This window comes from Phaseolus vulgaris, chromosome 8 (genome assembly GCF_000499845.2).
Source record: "Phaseolus vulgaris cultivar G19833 chromosome 8, P. vulgaris v2.0, whole genome shotgun sequence".
In the NCBI taxonomy this organism is placed as follows: Eukaryota; Viridiplantae; Streptophyta; class Magnoliopsida; order Fabales; family Fabaceae; genus Phaseolus; species Phaseolus vulgaris.
The window spans coordinates 59,106,943-59,128,147 of NC_023752.2; the positions used below are offsets into that span (position 1 = coordinate 59,106,943).

The 21,205-nt window shown below is 32.8% G+C and overlaps 3 protein-coding genes across 3 annotated transcripts; all 3 read left to right on the forward strand.

The window, feature by feature from the left end:
- The first annotated feature begins 155 nt into the window (after positions 1-155).
- On the forward strand, positions 156-3,210 carry LOC137825612 (protein LEAD-SENSITIVE 1). The gene is made up of 2 exons (XM_068631322.1): positions 156-641; positions 2,313-3,210. Exons 1-2 carry the CDS (start codon positions 548-550, stop codon positions 2,978-2,980), a joined length of 762 nt encoding a protein of 253 aa, XP_068487423.1. The 5' UTR covers positions 156-547; the 3' UTR covers positions 2,981-3,210.
- A 5,037-nt stretch (positions 3,211-8,247) lies between these two features.
- LOC137825613 (2-methylpropanoate--CoA ligase CCL4-like) lies at positions 8,248-10,438 on the forward strand. The gene has a single exon (XM_068631323.1). The coding sequence runs from the start codon at positions 8,571-8,573 to the stop codon at positions 10,230-10,232; it is 1,662 nt and encodes a 553-aa protein (XP_068487424.1). The 5' UTR covers positions 8,248-8,570; the 3' UTR covers positions 10,233-10,438.
- Positions 10,439-17,531: 7,093 nt separating this feature from the next.
- Positions 17,532-20,130, forward strand: LOC137826180 (2-methylpropanoate--CoA ligase CCL4-like). The gene has a single exon (XM_068632057.1). It carries the CDS (start codon positions 18,062-18,064, stop codon positions 19,715-19,717), a length of 1,656 nt encoding a protein of 551 aa, XP_068488158.1. The 5' UTR covers positions 17,532-18,061; the 3' UTR covers positions 19,718-20,130.
- The last annotated feature ends 1,075 nt before the right edge of the window (positions 20,131-21,205 follow it).

The following is a 21,205-nucleotide window of genomic DNA, read 5'->3' on the forward strand; positions in this document are numbered from 1 at the left end:
TTGAGATTTGAATTTTATAATATTTAAATTTTAAATTATAAAAATAAAAAATATATTTTCCTATTTTAAGAAGAATCTCAATGGAACAATTATAAATCATTTAATTTAAGTAAAAATTGTATAAGTAGAGATTATGTTACATCTGAGCTGAGACTATCTCTAAGGCTAAGAAATTGTTCACAGTTCTATAAGGAAATGGGCAAAAAATTTTCCAACCAATACTGAAAATTTGCACAAACTTTTCCACCAACCTAATGCCATATGAACTATATTCAAGATTTCATAATTCAAACGTTGGAAATTTGTATATTACATGGATAAGAGATGGAAAGATTACACGAATTTTTATATTACACACACAAATTATTAAATATTATAATTGAAAAAATATAAAAAGAAATTTTGGAAATATATTTAAAATTTTGTTGTGTAAGGTTATATTTGAGAAAAGTAGCTTAGAAGCTAAGGTAGAAGAAGTTGGAACAGGGACAATCTGAGAGGATTGTGTTCCGAGCATCTCCTCTGGGTTTGATTGAGAGAAAGGAATATGGGAGTGCTTTCCAGTATGATTGACCGTCAACAACTGAAGCCCGGTGATCACATTTACTCTTGGAGGCAAGCCTACGTCTATGCCCACCACGGTCTCTTCGTAATCCCTTTTTTTTCTCATTTTTTTTTTCAAATTTTTTATCTTTTTCGGCTTATACTTTCGCCCATATCACTGTCTTTTCTTATACGTCAAAGAGGTTTTCAGATTTTTCATGTTTTCCCTTTTAGATTGTTTTCCTTTGCTTGCTGTCGTCAACTTCGAGCCCCGATTTATATTTATTTTCTTTTGGGTTTGTTAGGGTTGGTTGGAATTGTTCGTTTTTATTGTTCTGTGTTGCATTGGGAATCTCTATGGGATGTGAGTTGGGGGTTGTTTAGTTTACCGTGTGAATTGTAGATTCGGAGTGTCTTTTGCTGGGTTGGCATTGGTAATATATAATCCAGAATGCTGAAGGGCTATCACCCTAGTTCTTTTTTGGTTATTAAGCTTAGTAGCTTTACTATTCACAAGCGATGTTCCTGCATCAAACAAAATTGACCGTAAATTAAACCATGAGAGATATAAAGGGGTAAGGTAACAGTGATGATGTGTCTTTGAACCTTTAAATTTCCCTCGGTTCTTGCCTTCTGTTGGTTGGTGATGAAGTGGGGTTGTACTGTAGCTCTTGTAGTTTTGTCTTTTATTGAAGGCCAACTGCCAAATTACTGGCAATCTTGTGTTCAATTATTCATGGGTGAGTATGATTTGGGAGCCTATGATTTAAACCCTTCGGTTTTGACAGCCGAAGTTTTAACCATTCTGTTTACAGAAGCACATGAATGGGGTTGTATGGCTAAGGGATGTTTTCTAGATTTGTTCTTATGGAATTACACGTCATTGATGGCACTTATCACTGTTCTGATCGGGAATACTAGCTGTGTCTCAATATTTAGAAAGTTATCACTTATGAAATTATTTGTTGAATGTCTTAGTTTTCTTCTAGGGGCCACACTTAATGTGGCTTACAATTGGTATTTGAACTTATATGTTCTAACTGTACGTTGTACATTCAAAACTGAAAGTTATAACTATTAGTTTTTTATGATCAATTGTACAATTCTTTTATGTACTTTGGTGAACTGTGTAACATGTTCATTCCTGTGGTCAGTTGTGGGTGAATCTTCTCAATCTTTGTAGTTTTATTGTGGTGTGGTCCCTAAATACAATGGAAATATGTAACTTCTACAACTTGACATATGAAATAAGTTAAAAGATGAACTTTCTTTTGCTAATTATGTAAGATAACATTGAATCTGGTGTTTTATTAATTTGGAAATAAACACTTCTAACTGAATGAGTTATGTAACTACTGAGATTAAGGGATAAATTAGATGTCAATGAGGACATATAATGTAGAGGTTGAATGCTTTGCTAGGCTGCTTAATATTTTGTAAAAGGAATGATAGGTGGGGGTGAGAAGTTATAGGCTGTGTGTCCTCACCTTCTTTTTTATGTGTAAATGTGCTATTCTTTTTTGCGGGGTAGTAAAAGAAACTTGGGCTGAAAAGATACCAGTCACAAGAATTCTAAGATTAATAAGCATTTAGGTCAGATTAGTAAGATGTCAATGCAATTGATCCTGTTGTATGTTTAACCTTTTTCTATTTTGAGTTTTGGATACTTCAACTTGAATTGAGCTTAGGACCTGCAATTTCTGTTTGTTTGTGTATGGTATTGAAATTTTCATCTTGCTTTTGCCAATTGCTTTCATGCAAAATACCAGGAATATATGTTGGCAATGGAATGGTGATCCACTTTACCAGAGGAGCGGGTCAAGAAATAGGAACAGGAACTGTGTTGGACAATTTCCTTTTTAGTTCATCTCCCGCTCATTCGTCTGACAATCCATGCCCAATATGTGGTGACCAAACTAGAGCCAACGGTGTCCTCTCTTCCTGTTTGGATTGTTTTCTTTCTGGTGGTAATCTATACATCTTTGAGTATGGGGTATCACCTGCATTTTTTCTAGCCAAAGCTCGAGGAGGTACCTGCACTCTTGCTCCATCTGATCCAACTGAAGATGTCCTTCATCGATCTTCATTTCTTCTCGAAAATGGGTTTGGTGGCTACAATCTTTTTAAGAATAACTGTGAAGACTTTGCAATTTACTGCAAAACAGGTCTGCTTGTGTCCACAAGCATCAGTGTTGGTCGCAGTGGGCAATTGGCATCTTACTTCGCTGCTGCTAGTACTGTAGTTTCCACACCGCTTCGTTTTATGACCACCAGTTTTAGTGGTTTGGCACTGGTTGGTTTTGGCATGTACTGTGTTGGTAGGTTGATGTCTGATGTTGGAGTACGCCGTGATGTGTTGAAAGTTCCAGTGGAAAGGCTTATAACACCTGGCTTGGATGTATCAGAGAACTCAACTGAGACTGCCAAGAAAGATTAGCGCTGTTTGGAAAAACTGGTATATGGAATGCTAAGCTTGTTTAATGTTGTTAATGGTTACTGGTATACATGTGAAGTTACATTCAACTCCCTTCAACGTGTGCTGTTTTTATTTCTGCAGTTTATATTTATGTGACATGTTCTTCACAAACCAATCTGTCATTATTAGGTTACCTGCAAAAACTTTCTGGCGACCTTGTTAATATATCATAAAACACTGGATTTCCCCAATAGCTAGACTTCTGTTATCTAAATAACTTGACGTGACAATAGTTAAGTCTGTGCAATATGATTCAGACCCAGATTATCTTTCCTTGTTTTTTTGTATGGTTTTAATGTATAAGTTCGTAGTTTTAAAAACTATAACAAATTGTAGTTTTCTGTTCGGAGTAATTTTTAGTTCTAAAATTAGGTTTTTTAATATTTTAGTTTCAAAATAAATTAATAGAATCGAAGAAGAAAGAGACCTTACAAAAATACTCAATTTACTTTCCTATTAATGAATCTAATGTATTCTAGTTAGCTGGAACTCTACTTAAGGTTTGTTGGAATAAACTAAAATGAAAGGAAAGTACAAACATTTCTTCAGCTAGATTATTTTATTATTTTGCTGCAAAATGGAACAGTATACGAATAAATTTAAGGAAAAGTCACACGGGTTTCCGTAATAAGTGAAAACAAAAGCAACATAAGCCAAGTGAAGCATGTTCTAGGGTAATTTATTTCTATCTTTAACTACCCCTTCCTGCCCAGTTATGATGCCAAAGACACAATAAATTTAATAACTTTTATTAAAATAAATTGATATTATATTAAAAAGTAATCTTTAAATTTAATTTAACAAAAACTAAAATTTCTTATCTTGTCTGGACTTCCGATGAAAGAATCATTCTTCACTAGACTTCTCAACCTTGGGAAACATTGTTATAGAATGTATACGGGGTATATATATTATCTTAAATTTGTCATATATAGTTGGTGACATGTGAGTTATCTCCTCACTTGAAAAGTATTCTCGTTTGATGGTTAGTGTTTGGTTGAGTTGACTTGAAAAAGACATTCCAACAATAATCGAGTAAGTATTATCGGTAAATGGTACATTTGTAAAACTAATTAAAGCGTACCTTATACTTCTATAAAAAAATTTATTTATAGTGTTCAATTATGGGTTTTTGTAGTGATGGGTTGAATATCAATTATTCACTGATGTGTAGTGTGATCCTTGATTTATAGGGAGATATATTTGAAGAATATCTTTAATATCTTTCAGTTAATCAGTATTTGGTTGATTTCTCATAGATATTATCCGCATAATCTGGAACATAAATATAACTCCTAAAGAACTTTCATAATTGTCGTTGTTGTCATTAAGTGCCTTGAAGTATTGTTTTGACACAGTTGGTCACTAAGATTAAGATTGACTCGGTTGGTACCGATCTATACAATTATATTTTTATTGAAATAATTTTTTTTTAAGTCTCTAACAACTATTTCAATAATTACATATCTAATATGATTTATCAATTTGGGTAATAAGAATTAGACTTCCTGATATGGTGATAAGGATAACTAGGATTTTTTTAATTAAGTCTATTGGATTCAAGTTAATTTGATAAACTTTTTATTTAATTATGAAAATATAGATAGATAGATAAAAATTACACTATTTAATATGTTTTATTTGCACGTTATGATAATATTTCATACTTTAAATAAAAATATTAGGATTTTAGTGTTTTCAACAATTTAAATGTATTAGCTATTTGGACGTTGATTTATAGATTATTTCAAAACAACTTTTCTAACATTTGGACTATCACAAACATTTGCAATTTAGATAATTATTTGACATGACTAAAATTGTCGAAATTATGATTAAAATAAAGTAATTTTTAAATTATTTTTGACACATTAATTATTTTAGATCTTTCTGGTCACATACCTATCTGTTGAGATTCCTTAAAGATAACGTAGCAAAACTTTCCGTCAGTCCATTCTTACATGTTATCCTACTTTTATAAAAAAATATTTTAAGATTTTAATGGTAGAAATAATTATACTTAAATCTTTATAAAATAATCAATTGTCTTTTTTATTTTTGTGGTAATGGTAATGATATTATTATTTTTTAAATTCTATTTTTTATAGATTTTATGGTAGGGATATTGTTGTTTTCTCTCGTTTTGAACAAAAGTATTTGACCGTCGTTTATTTTTAATAAGCTTTTGCTTTTATAATATTTTATAAAGTTTTAAAGTTTATAAATTAAATGGCTACAGTTTCGATCAAGTTATTAATCTTCCATGGGTTTGATTTTAAATTATTCAAAAAACTTAAAAAAAATATTAATATTTTATGAATATAGCAAACTTAGTATTGAGCATTATAAAAATATTGACAAATTGATTTTACACACAATTCTCCCTGTCTACCCCACATTTGAGCATAAATTATTTTTAAATTTTACCTCTATAGTTTTTCGTACTATTTTAAACTATTATAAATAATTAAATTTTCAATCAAAAGATATTAGTACTATTTCTTTACTTTATTAGATTACAAACTGTTTAAAAAATACTAATTTATTTGTGAATATTGTATAAAACATTGACTAGGCTGAGTTTTCATACACTTTTGGATATTGATGGTTTAGGCCTATTAGTCTAAGTAATGTAGTGTTCAAACTTATTTCTAAAGTTATTGTTGGGTATTTTTGGCTCAGAAATTCAGAAGATTCGATTTTAATAAACATTGGAGTCATTGAAAAAAAAAACACAAAAAAACTAACTATAACGGATATCAATTAAAAAAACTTTGTTAAAATTAATTAAGAAAATTCTGATTAAATCTATTATAATAAAAATAGTAGTAGTAATGAATAAATAAATAATCCTGATAATTTAAATTAAAAAATAACGCATATAATATCAATATAAAATTCGAGTTAAAGTGAATTGGAAAATTTGAAGTATCATTGATCGATCAATCTTTACTCATAACTATATTCTTCTTGTGATCACTGTGTTTCATGTTTTTTCATATTCATAAATTTTATTGTCTATATATTCATAAAATAAACTTTATCAGACACTGTCTTATTCTCTTTGTGTAATAATCTATAATTATTTAAACTATAAATAATTTAAAACATTATCGTCAATCAGAAAACGATCACAAGATTGGTGATTAAGAAAATAAAAATTAGTAACGTCGTTTCTATATTTATTTATTTTTTATTTAAATGCTTAACCCATATAAAGCTTTATGAATTGATTTCAATAAAATCAGATATCATACTTCTAAAATATAACGAGTATAACATAAAATATATGAACTTTCGTGAATTATTATTGTCTTAGTTTAGTTTTAATTTGTTTGTTACCTTTATCAGGTTTTAATTTTTTTATTTAATTTTTTTATATAAGATAATATTTTCCTCTTATTCTTATATATGATCTTGTTTTGAATCATATTATCAAATTAATACAATCTTATATATACAGTTAATCTCTATAATTAACGTTTTTTTTTCTTTATAAAAAATAAATGAGATTTTTTTCATTATAACATTAAATCATTTCATCATATAATCTAATTCGGTTCATCATCTCACACCCTTAACTTTATATATAAGCGAATAAAATTAATAAATTTATAATTTATTCCACTTTTATCTTATTATTGAATTCGATTCATAATTTTCCAAATATTATATGATAAATTTATTACAATATAATTGATTTATTTAACATTTATAAAAAAAATTCTGGCTTGTCATGTTGATTGGACAGAGCCAGAGTGTGATATGAGGGAAGTGCACGTGACGTGTGTAAGGGTCCAGGTTTAGTGAGAGATACGTGTAGAACTATAATACGAAGAAGAGTTGGTATAATTTATTTTTTAGTAGCTTTTAGTTTAATTTACTTTAAATATACAACTAACAAAAATGTTAATAACGTTTGTTTAATATGCAATATTCTAGTGTACGATTTGACGTCATTACTCCCAACAAATGCAGTTTTGAAAGTTTCCGAATCGCTTTCAAAATAAACTATTTCGGAAACTGTTCGATTGAAGGAAGTTGTCCACAATTATTAAATGCAAAATTATTTTATAACACTTCAAAAGAATTTTTTTTGTGTGTATTTGTCATTTAATATTTTTCACTTTGATTACTCATTATTATGTATTAGTGTTGTATTCCTTAGAAGGTAAAGAAAATCTTTAAATATGGCTCCAAATACATAATCTTAAGATGTAATACTAAAAGATGATATTTAAATTAGACAAGTTTGATTAAGTTTAGTTGTTGTTGAAGTTGAATCTTTGAGTTTGACTATGTCAATTGTAGATTTAAAAGAGAGAATAATTTTACTTTGATGAGATATGAAGGAATGTTTATAGAACAGTAAATTTATTAAACTTTATCTTTGAATGATTATCAACCTATTATATTAACAATTGAATAGTAAATTTTGTATTTTTATTCATTACTCATAAGAATGTCTGTCTAAAGTCATTTCTTTTTCTCATCAACTTCTTTTCTTCTCCAAACATCTCTTTCTTTCTTGTTCAAATACATTAAAAATAGAATGATGGTCCTATAACACCCTTTTAACATTTATGAATAATAATATTTATTTTAATTTTATTTTTAATTTAAATATATATTATTATATTATTAAAGTGGTTTGTTAAGTAAATTTTGAATAATAATTGTTTCTACCGGATACGAGTTTAGAAGTGTAATTCGGTAAAAATCGAATTTTTCTCATATGAGCTTTCAGTTAGTCTCCCGTAAAAAAAAGGGGAAGTCCACTTGAAAATGACTCTCTGATGCTTAAGTAACTAAAAGTACAAAGATTATAAGTTATTAATCGTATGATTTAAGAGCATGAGATAATATAAATTGTACTTACTCGATAATAGATATTTATAGATTAACCAAGTAGTATCTTATGAGTGGACCGTTACAAGTCATTTAGATTAGTCATATAATTGTTATTCATAGTTTCATAAATATTTGTTCATCATTTAAGGCTCATTGAATAATCCGTTTTACTTATGATGATTATTAATGACTTTTTGATTATGAAGTTGACCGTCACCCCAGACTATTAGTCGTTCCCAGCCTAAATCCTAGACCTAAAAATCGACAGACACAATAATATTTATTTTATTTTTAATTTAAATATATATTATTATATAATTAAAGTGGGTTATTAAGTAAAGGTAATTTTTTTAAAGAATGGCAAAGAAACATTTAAAAAAAATATATCTATCCTACAAAAACGTTTTTATTTTTATATTATAATAAAATAATAATTCTTTAGATCTTACATCAATATAAATGATATTAAGTATCATTGTCCTGTATTTTTCTCCAAAAAAAAATCTTTGGCAGTGTAAATAATAACAAAACTCACTTGACAACCTTTTTTTTATAATTAAATATCATTTTAAATTAAAATATTATTTTGTTGAGTTGTGAATATAACGTGAACACGGGTTTATCACCAACCACTTTTGGCACACCTCAAGGTAAGAGTGTGTTCTCCTACACATCACAAGCTTCATCCGTTGACTAACAAATGGATCAGCTCAAACCAAGCGCTGCTAACACTTCTCCTCTCACACCACTAGGTTTCTTGGACAGAGCCGCCACCGTTTACGGCGACGTCCCTTCCGTTGTCTACAACCACACAACCTTCACCTGGGACCAAACGCGCCGCCGATGCATCCAGCTCGCCTCCGCCATCTCCTCCCTAGGAATCCGCCGCGGCAGCGTCGTCTCCGTCGTCGCTCCCAACATCCCGGCCATGTACGAGCTCCAGTTTTCCATCCCCTTTGCCGGCGCTATTCTCAACAACATCAACCTCCGCCTCGACGCCCGCACAATCTCTGTCATCCTACGCCATGCGAACTCCACGCTCGTCTTCGTCGACTGCGCCTCCCGCGACCTCGTCCTCGAAGCCGTGTCCCTCTTCCCTAAACACCACACTCAACGCCCTCTCCTGGTTCTCATCGCCGACGAGAGTGTCGAAAACGCAAACGTCTCAAGCACCGGTGATTTCGTTGACACATACGAGGGCCTAGTGAGCAAGGGCGATCCGAACTTTGAGTGGGTCCGGCCCAAATCGGAGTGGGACCCGATGATACTTAACTACACGTCGGGAACGACGTCGTCTCCGAAAGGCGTTGTTCACTCCCACAGAGGAATCTTTATAGTCTCCGTCGACACGCTTATCGACTGGGCAGTTTCCAAGCGCCCCAATTATCTATGGACGCTCCCGATATTCCACGCTAACGGCTGGAGCCTCCCGTGGGGAATCGCTGCCTTGGGCGGCACCAACATCTGCGTCCGCAAGTTCGATGCTGAGATTATTTACTCTCACATAAAACGACATCACGTGACACACATGTGCGGCGCGCCGGTGGTGCTCAGCATGTTGACAAACTCCCCGGACAACAAACCTTTGGAGAAACCGGTTCATATACTGACCGCGGGAGCACCGCCGCCAGCGGCGGTGCTCCACCGGACGGAGGCGCTGGGGTTTGTGGTGAGCCACGGATACGGACTGACCGAAACCGGGGGGCTGGTGGTGTCGTGCGCGTGGAAGGAGAAGTGGAACCGGCTGCCGGCGGCGGAGCGGGCGCGGCTGAAGGCGAGGCAGGGAGTGAGGACGGTGGGGATGGCGGAGATTGACGTGGTGGGTCCGACCGGGGAGAGCGTGAAGCGCGACGGGGTGAGCGTCGGGGAGGTTGTGATGAGAGGAGGGAGCTTGATGTTGGGATACCTTAAAGACCCCGAAGGAACCGCGAGTTGTTTGAAAAACGGGTGGTTCTACACGGGGGATGTCGGAGTGATGCATGAGGACGGGTATTTGGAAATTAAGGACAGGTCAAAGGATGTGATCATCAGCGGCGGCGAGAACCTGAGCAGCGTGGAGGTGGAATCGATTTTGTACGGGCACCCGGCGGTGGCGGAGGCTGCGGTGGTGGCGCGACCGCACGAGTATTGGGGAGAGACACCGTGCGCGTTCGTGAGCTTGAAGACGGGGTTGAAAGAGAAAGAGAAACCCAGTGAGGATGACATAATAAAGTACTGCAGGGAAAAGATGCCGCATTATATGGTTCCGAAGACGGTGGTTTTCAAGGATGAACTTCCGAAGACATCCACAGGGAAGATCCAGAAGTTTGTCCTGAGACAGATTGCGAAGGAGATGGGTTCCTTCACGCAAAGTAGAATCTGAACAGTGCATGAGCTTCCGTCCGAAACTAATGTCATTATCAACCTTTCCTTTTTCATCTTTTCCTTGCGTTTCGCTTTAACCATTTGTGATAAGCTTGAGTTGACATTACCATGGTAAAGGTTTTCCCAACCTCTGTTTTGTACTGTAGCTCATCATGCTACTTGTTTTCAAATATATATTTATCTATCAAATTATCAAGAGTCCCACATCAGGAATTAAGCATAGTTGAACTCTTATCCTCATGTACATATAGCAGCAATCACTTTAATTTTCAGATCCTTATCTTGGCTTAGTTAAGTTGTTTAAATGTAATTAAATATAGAATCAGATGAAATGACAAGAATGCTGTAATTTAAACCTAAAACTATGTAAATGGAGAATTCCAACAAAAAATAATTAAATGTGCAAGTGGTCACTATAAAATTTAAAAAACAGTAAATGTAACCATAGCTCTGACAACTTTGTTTACAAACTTAATCAATTTAATTTTTTTTAATTGAAGTTGTCATTGAAATTGACGACATACACATGATCTACTAGACTTATTAATGACATTAAAAAAATGACAATTTGGCATGGCATCATTTATGATCACATGAATGAGTAAAGCAATGAATAGCTTCTCATGTATGCAATTTGTTCTTATTAGTATATTCAATTTGAATTTATATAAACACATCTTTATATAATACTTTTTTAAATTGTTAGGAGAAAGGTACTATATTCTATTGTGAGACAATTTAAATCCTCACTTACTATGCATTGAGTTTTGAAGGAGTTCAATAATAATTTTGGATTAATTTGTTGAGATAAATATGGTATTAACAAAGATATCTAGAGACACTTATACAATTTTGTTCTTATACATCTTGGAAGTAAATTTTAAATTTATTTTAAACTTAGCTAATTATAGTAATGCATAGGGATGGCAAAGCGGGTCGTGTCGCGGCCTGCTGGTAAAAAATGCGGGGCAGGCTGACCTTTTCAACCCGTTAACCCACATTAGTCCGCGGCCCGCGCGAGCCAGCAGCGGGACGAGGCGGGCTGGCCTGCTAACCCGCAAGAAAAAAGAAAATGGATGAAAGTTTTTCTAAGGTGACATCCAATGTTATTGAAATGAAAGAATGTCAATAATGGTTATGTTTAATGTTTTGGAATTAGGTATTTTTAATGTTTTGGAAGTGGAAAAATAGTGATATTTGATATTTATCTTAATGTTTAATGTTTTGATGTTTGACTATGTTTGGAAAGGAAGAAAAATTAATTTAGGTTTGATAGTAACAAATATATAGATTTAATTTAACAATTTTTTAAGAACAAAATTAAAAAAAAAAAAAAAAAAAAAAAAATGTGGGCTGGCCCGCAAACCGGCGGACCAGCTCTTATGCGGGGTGGGTTGGGAATTCTAGTCCACGATAACTTTGCGGGACGGGTCAAGCGCGGGACGGACTGACCCGCTTTGCCACCCCTAATAATACATAATTGATTACAAGAGAATAAATGTAAAAAAAATATAAAAGAATAATGATGCCTCCACTTTTTGTTAGTTATGGGAGGAAAAATTGATGGCTGAGAAAATCATATTAAGGGAAAAATAATTGTCTCCTCCATGCCACATTAAATGAAGAAGGGATAAGATGACATGTTTGGATCAATTGAAAACAAAGTTAGCCATTCATATTATTAAGTTCATTACAAGTTTTTTACTCTTAGTTTTTTTTTTTATATGTGTACGTTTTTTTTTTGGGTATTTATGATAATTTCACAGTAATCACTAACAATTATTGTATTATGTGCAAAGAAAAATATTGTAATTTGTTTATACTTCTGCATAAAATATTATCTTAGAGTTAAAAGTTCTTTTTGTATAAGGATAACTTATAAAATATTTATTTTTAATTATGTTTATATTCATAGTAATGTATCAACAATTATTTATTAATATTATCATCATCTTTAGTATTATGAGTGAATATAGTATGTTAGTTGAACATCACATTAGTCATCTCAAAACTGTATCGTGATCTTCCTTATTCTAATTATAAAAAGTATTCACCTTAAAGGCATATAGTAGTATTTTAATTTTTAGATTTTTAAATTCAGTTTTGGTGTTATTTAACCTAACACTTTCAATTAATATATAAAATCTTCAACCTAAATGTATTGTAGTATTAAAAGGTTGACTTCTCAACTTCAACAATTAAAAAATTAAATAAGTAGAAAATTGAGTAGTCTCTCAACTAATATACGATTTTAAGCCTTAAATTCAATTTATGAAAATTAGTACTCTAATGTTTTTTATCCATAACCATAAATTGATTAGTCACAACTTAATTTTTTTTATTTTTTTTATAAACTTCTTCGCCAACTCAACTCGAGTTTGGGAGTTGACCATTCTAATAGGAGGTGTCAAACATAAGTAGTCAAGCTATAAATGTCTATTGTTTGTAGGGAGATCAACCTCTAAGAGTCTAGCCTTTTAAGCCCTTTATCACTCGTAGGTGATCTTTAGGCATCGATTTTAAAATAAATTATATTAAAATAAATTATTAAAATATAATTATTTTTTATTTTATTTATTTAATATTTATATTAACAAAATATTAAATTTATTTTATTAATTATTTAATGTTTTTATTGTACTATAAATTTAATTATTATATATATTTATTATTTTAAAATAAAAGAAAAATACTTGTTACACTTTATTTAACTGTAATAAATTAACTTTAAAAGTTATTACTTTTTTAGCATGTGAAAATAGAAATTTACTTATATGAATTGATTAGTGAGATCTTGAACAATAGTGAAAAGAATTATTTATGTTGGATAAAAATGGTCTTCCAACACAATTATTGTAAATAAAAATTCCCTTTTTTAAATTGTTTTGTATTGTTGTTATTATGCATCATTAGATTCCGTAAAACTAAAACTACCAGATCACAAAATCTATAACTTAATTAAACATTCATCGAATTACGTAATTTGGAACCTATTTAACAAACTAAAATTAGAATTACGTAATTGAAACCTAATTAAAAAAAAATACCAAATTAAACTATTCCGTTTAAAACACTTCCACCAAATTCAAACTATCAAAACTACTAACTTTGTGATGGATGAAGAGGAGAGTTGTGAAGAATGATGGAGTATAATGTTTTGAGGAGAGATTTGAAGAAAAGCTTTAGAGGTAGGCGTCCCTGTGAGTGAATGCTGCAGAGTGAAAGAGTGTGAGTGTGAAGAGTTATAATTTAGGTTAAAGTAAAAATTAAATTAGATTTTAATTTTTTAATATTTTTTACTAAAGGGTATAATGGTAAAGTCGGTTTTAGTATGGGAGTGACTGGAGAAGTAATGGAGGTGCAGGAAGAAGCAGTCTTCTTAACATCGCCCTGTATTTGGCCCAATTCGGGATGTCGTTGGGTCAACAATGCTTGGCCCAATCAATCGTTTCATAGCGGATTTTATGTGTCAGCAAACTATTTTGTCCATCCAATAATTTTAAAATGTTGATAACTAATATAAACATAAATAAATAACTATCGCTTTAACAATTATAATTACATAACAAAAAATTATTCCATTGTATAAAATATAAAGAAGTTCAATATATAATTTTATTAAAAATTCACCTAAATGATTATCCGAATTTGTCTGATTGTTGTCGTGAGTGTTTGAAATATAGTTACGTGTTTTAAAATATTTAATACCACTTAATTGCTAATAAGAGAAAGATAATATCTTAAATAAAATTGAAAGATTGATAGAAACATAAAAGTATAAGTGATATTATTATAATATGAAAATGAAAACACTTACTTGAACAACAACACATAATAAAAGGTTGAACAATTTGAACTGAAATTTAATTCTAAAGTGAATAAAAATGAAAATTCAGCAAGACCGAAACATCAATTAATCAAGAATAGTTGATAATGACAGAACTATGGACAAACATGTCATATGAGTTTTTTAAAATGTGAAAGTAATCATATAAAAAAACAATTTATATATATATAAAATTGTAATTATAATCTATCTATATATTTAACACGATTTATTTATTTTATAATTTTTTAATACAAAACTAAACATTTATTTTTTTATTGCATAAGCTAAAATACTAGACCTCTAATGTTGGTTAAATAAATTTTTATAACTATTTGTTTTCTTTCTTAAAACACAGTAATTTACTTTTGTAAATATAAAACGATACAAATGATTTTGGATTTTGTTTTCTGATTGAATAATATTGTAGTGGATTATGTTTAAACGTTGTGGTGAGTATTATAGATGCTAAGATACCAATAAAATATGTATAATTTTTTTTATATGTTTAAATGCATGTATAGGTTTTCTAATATGCTTGAATACAAATACAGGGTGCAATGGATATTATAGGTGTAATTTGAAATTAATTTAGATTATATATGATTGGATAATATTGAAGTGGATTATATCTGAGTGTTTGACTTAAATTTGAATTATGTTTAAATGGTGCATTGCATTATATAATAGAAATTAATAAAAATATTGATAGAATGGAAAGTTAATTTGTGTAGGATTTACAAACTAGTTTAGCTATGGAAATTAGTTTAGAACTATATATTTTATTTATCGGCAAGTTTAGAACTATATATAATATAACAATTGATTGGTATATGTGTGGGTAATATTATTTGTGAATGTATTTGTTAGTAATTTATATAAATTCTTTGCATAAATACTTACTTATAGATTTTTGGTAGTAGAAAATTTACCTTGAAATGTTAATTAGTAGATAATTTATATGGATTGTAATGGATAAGTAGCTATATACGGGAGGTGGGTAAATTTTCCATGAATGTTAGATAGTAGGTAAATTACCTACATATATATAATATCCAAAAGTCTTATTTTCTATGAGACAACATTGATTAAAGATTTATTAAAGATTTATCTATGCTCAAGTAACTTACAACATTTTTAACGTCAGTAATTCTTAAGTAAATTTTTATTTAGTTACATATTTCTTTCGTTTTCTACTAAATTTTATTGTGGGTACATATAATTCTTTTAGTATGTTATGCACTTTTTTATTTTATTTTACGGATATGTTGTCAAGCTTAATAATAATGACTTTTAATTAGTTTATGCTTGAGGGGGAGGGTTGTGAGGTCATAGGTTGAGTTTGAACATGTAGGTTAGCTTCAAGATGCATCTAATAACCAATTGACTTTTAAGCTTATTAGTTTTATTGACTTATGTTGTCTAGCTTGAATGAGTTAGTTTCAAGACCAATCTTTAGGATGTGTTTCATTTATTTATGTATGAGGCTGGGGCTATGAGGTTATGAACCAAGCCATCATAGGATGAAAACGGTCATGTCGTTGATCCCTAAAAATAATGAAAAAAATCTTTTTACTTTTCGATTAGGGACAATTGTGAGAATTAACTAGATTTGCGAAATTGTAATCAATTTGAGAATATATAACTACAAACAAGACTCGATACAAGGAGAAAGAGGGAGAACATTATGTTGAGTTTATAGGAGTCTAAGCTCAAGAAGGGGTGAATTGTACTTAGGATAATTTTTGCAAATTCAATCTTTAAGGAATCTTGACAGTGGAATAACATATTTATTTAAAGAAAAACGGATTGAATTTCTTATTCAGAGTGCAACAAAAAATAACAACTGATTAGTTTTAGAAATGACAAATAATATTTTGTTTTAAAGTCCATGCTCATACACTTACAAGTATGAGTATTCATATTTAAGTATCAAATGCAGTTCTTTAATCTTTGATGACTTGCTAATTACTTGATTCACAACATGAAAAAATCAAATATCAAAACACTTTGCAGTTTTAAAACTAGTTAAACATTTATGACTTTGTTAACAAAAAAACAACAAAGGCAATAACTCTAGTAAAACAACAGATCCATTTTAAACTAGTTTTATTGTTTTTCCAGATTTTATAAATAGTGAGTATGAGAGCATAAAAACACACAAAATTTTATACGGGTTTAGTTAAAACCGAGTTACATCCAATCTCATCTCATACTAAGATGGATTTCACTAATTCACAACAATTTTTTACACAAGATTATAGAAAAAAAATTCTTGAACACTTCCATAACAAAACCAAAAAAAAAAACTATTTCACCAAGCCTATGCTTCAAGAAATCCTTTCTTAGAAGCACACTATCAAAACTTTACAAAGAAAAGAATTATAGAATAAACACACATTGTTTGCAGAGTTAGGAGACTCAAACTGGAACTCCAAATTGTAGCACCTTGAAGAAGTAATCACTGGCCAATATGAAAGTGACATCACAATAACTTCAAAAGTTTTCAGAAAAAAACTTTCCAAAACTAAACTCTCTTAAGAACCTGTTAAAGAAAGAAAACTCTTTGAGTGCATTAAGCAAAATGTATATTCAAGGGATGATTTTTACTATAAACCAACCATTCTTTTATAGGATTCAAAGCATAACAGTTTTGTTAAGACAGTTTTAATACTATTAAAAAAACAACAGATTAAAGCTAGAAAAAAAACATTGTATTTAAAAAAAAAACTAGGTGGCAACTAAACTAATTTTTAGAAGTTGAAACAAAATGTGAAAAACAAAACTGATTTTTTTGGAGACAAAACCAATTCTTGAAAACAAAAACCGTTTTTAGTGTAGTAAGATTTTAAATTAATTGTTTAAAAAAAAACATATTTGAAAACTAGTTTGTGCTTAGGATCATCATAGTCATATTATTTTTTTCATCAAACACTTCATCATCAAGAAGAAGAATAGTTGAGTAGAGTTTTCAAAAACTCCAACACATTCCTCAATATAAAAAGAAGGAAGTTGGATAAAAAAAAACACCAACTAGACTAAAAACCATTGCTTCTAGTTAAATTAAATGAAGTAATTAGAAGACATACTTCATTGCTAGAAGAGAAGACTTGGGGAAGGTTTGAAATGTAAGTTAATGTTTTTGGAATAGATTTGGAGTTAATAATTTCAGCGTTTACATTTAAACGCGATTCTTTTATTCAGAATGGATTTGTAAACATTGAAGAGTTTGTTGTCATAAAACTAATGATTACACAAACTCATTAATCTGGTAGGTACTGTTATAGCGATAATTATACATTAAACTGGGCATTATATTCCGTTTTTACTTTGTGGTTTATCCATTAATTTAGATGGGAAAAAGTAGAGATCCATATGAGCAAAAGAGGAAAGTCCAATCGACATCTAGGAATGAAGAAACAGCAGAATTATGCAGGCAGTTTTTGCACTGCACGTGATTGGTTTATCAGTAGCAACTACTTGTGCCGATCTTCATTAAATTTAAGTCCACCCACCACACCACCATATACATGTGCCACCACAGATATCACAATGAATCCCAATCAAAACCAAAAACACTTTCTCCCTCACTTCCAAATCCTTACACCTCACCCCTCTCTTACCATACTGTCCCCAACTGCTACATCCCTCCCTCTTTATTTCTATTTCATTCATTCTCTTAATACAAACCATTCATACACATTATTAATGACTAACATTCTCATTACTTACTTTTAAACATTCCATCTTTCTCTAAATATTATTTGGAGTGTGAGTTAGTATTTAGCATTAGGTATCATTTATCATGGGCATAAATGCTCCTAAACCTACACAGAGGCTCTCAAGGCAGACATGAATTATGGCCATGGAATACACTTTTTAAGACTCTCTTTAACTGACTATTTAACACCACATCACCTAACCTAACATAACACAACCATCATTCACTTTCACTTTCACTTTCCTCTTCAACACTCACTGCACTTCCCTTCCACTGATCCATGGATAAGCTAACCCCAAACCCTGCAAACTCAGTGCCTCTCACGCCACTCACCTTCTTGGAAAGAGCAGCAATCGTGTACGGGGAGACTCACTCCATCCTCTACGACCACATTTCCTTCACCTGGTCACAAACCCACCGTAGATGCCTCCAAATGGCTTCTTCCCTCACTTCTCTTGGCTTAGGACGTGGCCAAGTCGTCTCTGTTCTCTCCCCCAACACTCCCTCAATGTATGAACTTCAGTTTGCAGTTCCCATGTCTGGCGCCATTCTCAACAATCTCAACCTCCGTCTCGACCCCCACGCGCTCTCCGTGCTCCTGCGTCATAGCGAATCAAAACTTGTCTTCGTCCACTCTCATTCGCTCTCTCTTATTCTCACCGCTCTTTCCAAATTCCCCCACACCACACCGCGTCCTTCCCTCATCCTCATCACAGACGACGGGGACGGGGATGCGGATGCTGTCGCGGCGGCGCACGCAATCGACACCTACGAGAGCCTTTTGAGCAGAGGCGACCCGAACTTCCAATGGGCCCGGCCCAAGTCCGAGTGGGACCCAATAACCCTGAACTACACTTCCGGCACGACGGCGTCTCCCAAGGGCGTGGTCCACTCCCACCGAGCAACGTTCATTATGGCCCTCGACTCTCTCATCGACTGGTGCGTGCCGAAACAACCAGTTTACTTATGGACCCTACCGATATTCCACGCCAACGGGTGGGGCTTCCCGTGGGGGATTGCAGCGGTTGGCGGCACCAACGTCTGCACGCGTAAAACCAACGCACCGATAATCTACCGTTTGATCGAGTCTCACAACGTGACGCACATGTGCGCGGCGCCGGTGGTTCTCAACATGCTGCTCAGGAGAACAGAACCGCTGAAAAGTCCGGTTCATGTCCTCGCCGGAGGATCGCCGCCTCCGGCGGCGGTGCTCGCTCGCGCGGAGGAATTAGGGTTTGTGGTGAGCCACGGTTACGGGATGACGGAGACGCTGGGGGTGGTGGTGTCGTGCGCGTGGAAGAGGGAGTGGGATAGGCTTCCGGGGAGGGAGAGGGCACGGCTACGCGCGCGGCAGGGGGTGAGAACTGCGGCGGTGTCGGAGGTGGACGTTGTGGATCCGGCGAGCGGCGTAAGCGTGAAGCGCGACGGCGTTACATCTGGGGAGGTGGTGGTACGAGGAGCGAGCGTGATGATGGGTTATCTGAAGGATTTGAAAGGTACGAGAAGTTGCGTGAGAGAAAATGGGTGGTTGTACACGGGGGACGTAGGGGTTGTGCATGGGGATGGGTATTTGGAGATAAAAGATAGGTCGAAGGACGTAATAATAAGTGGGGGAGAGAACGTGAGCAGCGTGGAGGTTGAGACCGTCTTGTATGCACACCCGGAGGTGAGAGAGGCGGCGGTGGTGGGGCGGCCGGACGAATTCTGGGGGGAGACACCGTGCGCGTTTGTGGAGCTGAATGAGCGGTTGGAGCGGCTGCCGACGGAAGAGGAGGTGGTGGAGTTTTGCAGAGAGAGGTTGCCGCACTTCATGGTGCCAAAGACGGTGGTGTTCAAGGAGGCGCTGCCGAAGACTTCGACGGGTAAAATTCGGAAGCACGTACTGAGGAAGGAGGCTCAGGGTATGGGTTCCTTGGCCACACGCAGTCGGTTGTAGAATGTAGTAGCATGAGTTGTTTGTATGGTAATAAACAGTTATTCTCGGGTTTGGTTTGGCCTGTTTTACTTTTTTGTTTGGATGAGTTAAGTTTGTTGGTATTAAAGTTGTTCCTTGAGTTATAAAATGTTTGAATAAGGTATAATGAAAGTGGATAATTATGGGAGTGAGAAAAAAAAAAGAGTGATAGGTATATAAGGTGGAACAGGTGAGAAAAGCATTTAATTTGCATCTTAGTACAGTATTATGTGTAACAGTGTTGGAAGCACTGGAATACTGAATGGTTCATGAGATGAACTATGAATTTTAAAGTAAGGAGGAGCAGGGACCCCTCAGAAATTACACCAACCACTATCTATCTATCTACCTACCTATCTATATGAAAAGCTATTCTTCAAGGGTGCTTTATATAATTCTTTGTTTTATATCTTTTTAATATACATTTATATATACAGTTATAAAATTTATATATTATTTAACTGATCTTTAATATATATGGTAATTGTACAAGACCTAAACAACCTGTGACCGGTTGAATAATAGCTACTCGTCACTCGATATTCCTCATTTGTTTTCTTTTTCATATTAGGAAGCAAAAGGTTTATAAGTAATTACTATGTATTAGATTAAGTAATATATTGCAAAAAAGTGTACTTTATTATTATTAGTGTATAATCATACTTATATTTATAGGGTTTGTAACGAGTTACTTTATTTATGAATCATATTTAATATATATTTTTGTTAAAATTAGTATTGTCTTAATTGTCAATTATATTTTATCTTGATGCATTAATTAATTTTATGTGGTCAGATGACCTCTAGTACCAAGTTCACACAACCCATTATATATATATATATATAAGGTGATTGTATTTACTTATTTTTAAAATTAATCTTTTATTATACATTAAACACAATATAATTTGACGATTATTTAACTTGATACATCCATTTAAAAAAATATTTTATAATTAATTAAATTACTTTTAATTTTTTCAGTTCACTATAGTGGTTTATGGTTAAGGTCCTGTCACTTAAAAACTTCATTTTAGTAATATTTCTAATAGGTCGTTGACCTCTCTTTTGAAATATAATAACTAAATTTATTTAATAAGTAAATTTTAATAATATTTAAATTATTTTAATATAAATAATTATATTAAAAAAATTTAATTAATAATAAATAATAATGAATAGAGACTAAAAATGGGGCCTTGTAGTAAGGAGTGAAAAAATGACATATAATATGGATAGAGGACTTTGGTTTAGGATCTTCATATTCTCCGGATGAGAACATTGTCGTCCATTGAGGTTAGGTAAAACTTCTCACTACCTTCACAAAATAGTAGATAGTTATTTTCAAAAATAACTATGACATCATAAGAAATCAAAAACAACAAATCAACCCGAAATAGACGGTTACGTTCCTACTCTATAGAAAATATTTGTTACCATAAGGAACAACCCACGAGACCTATGAACTCT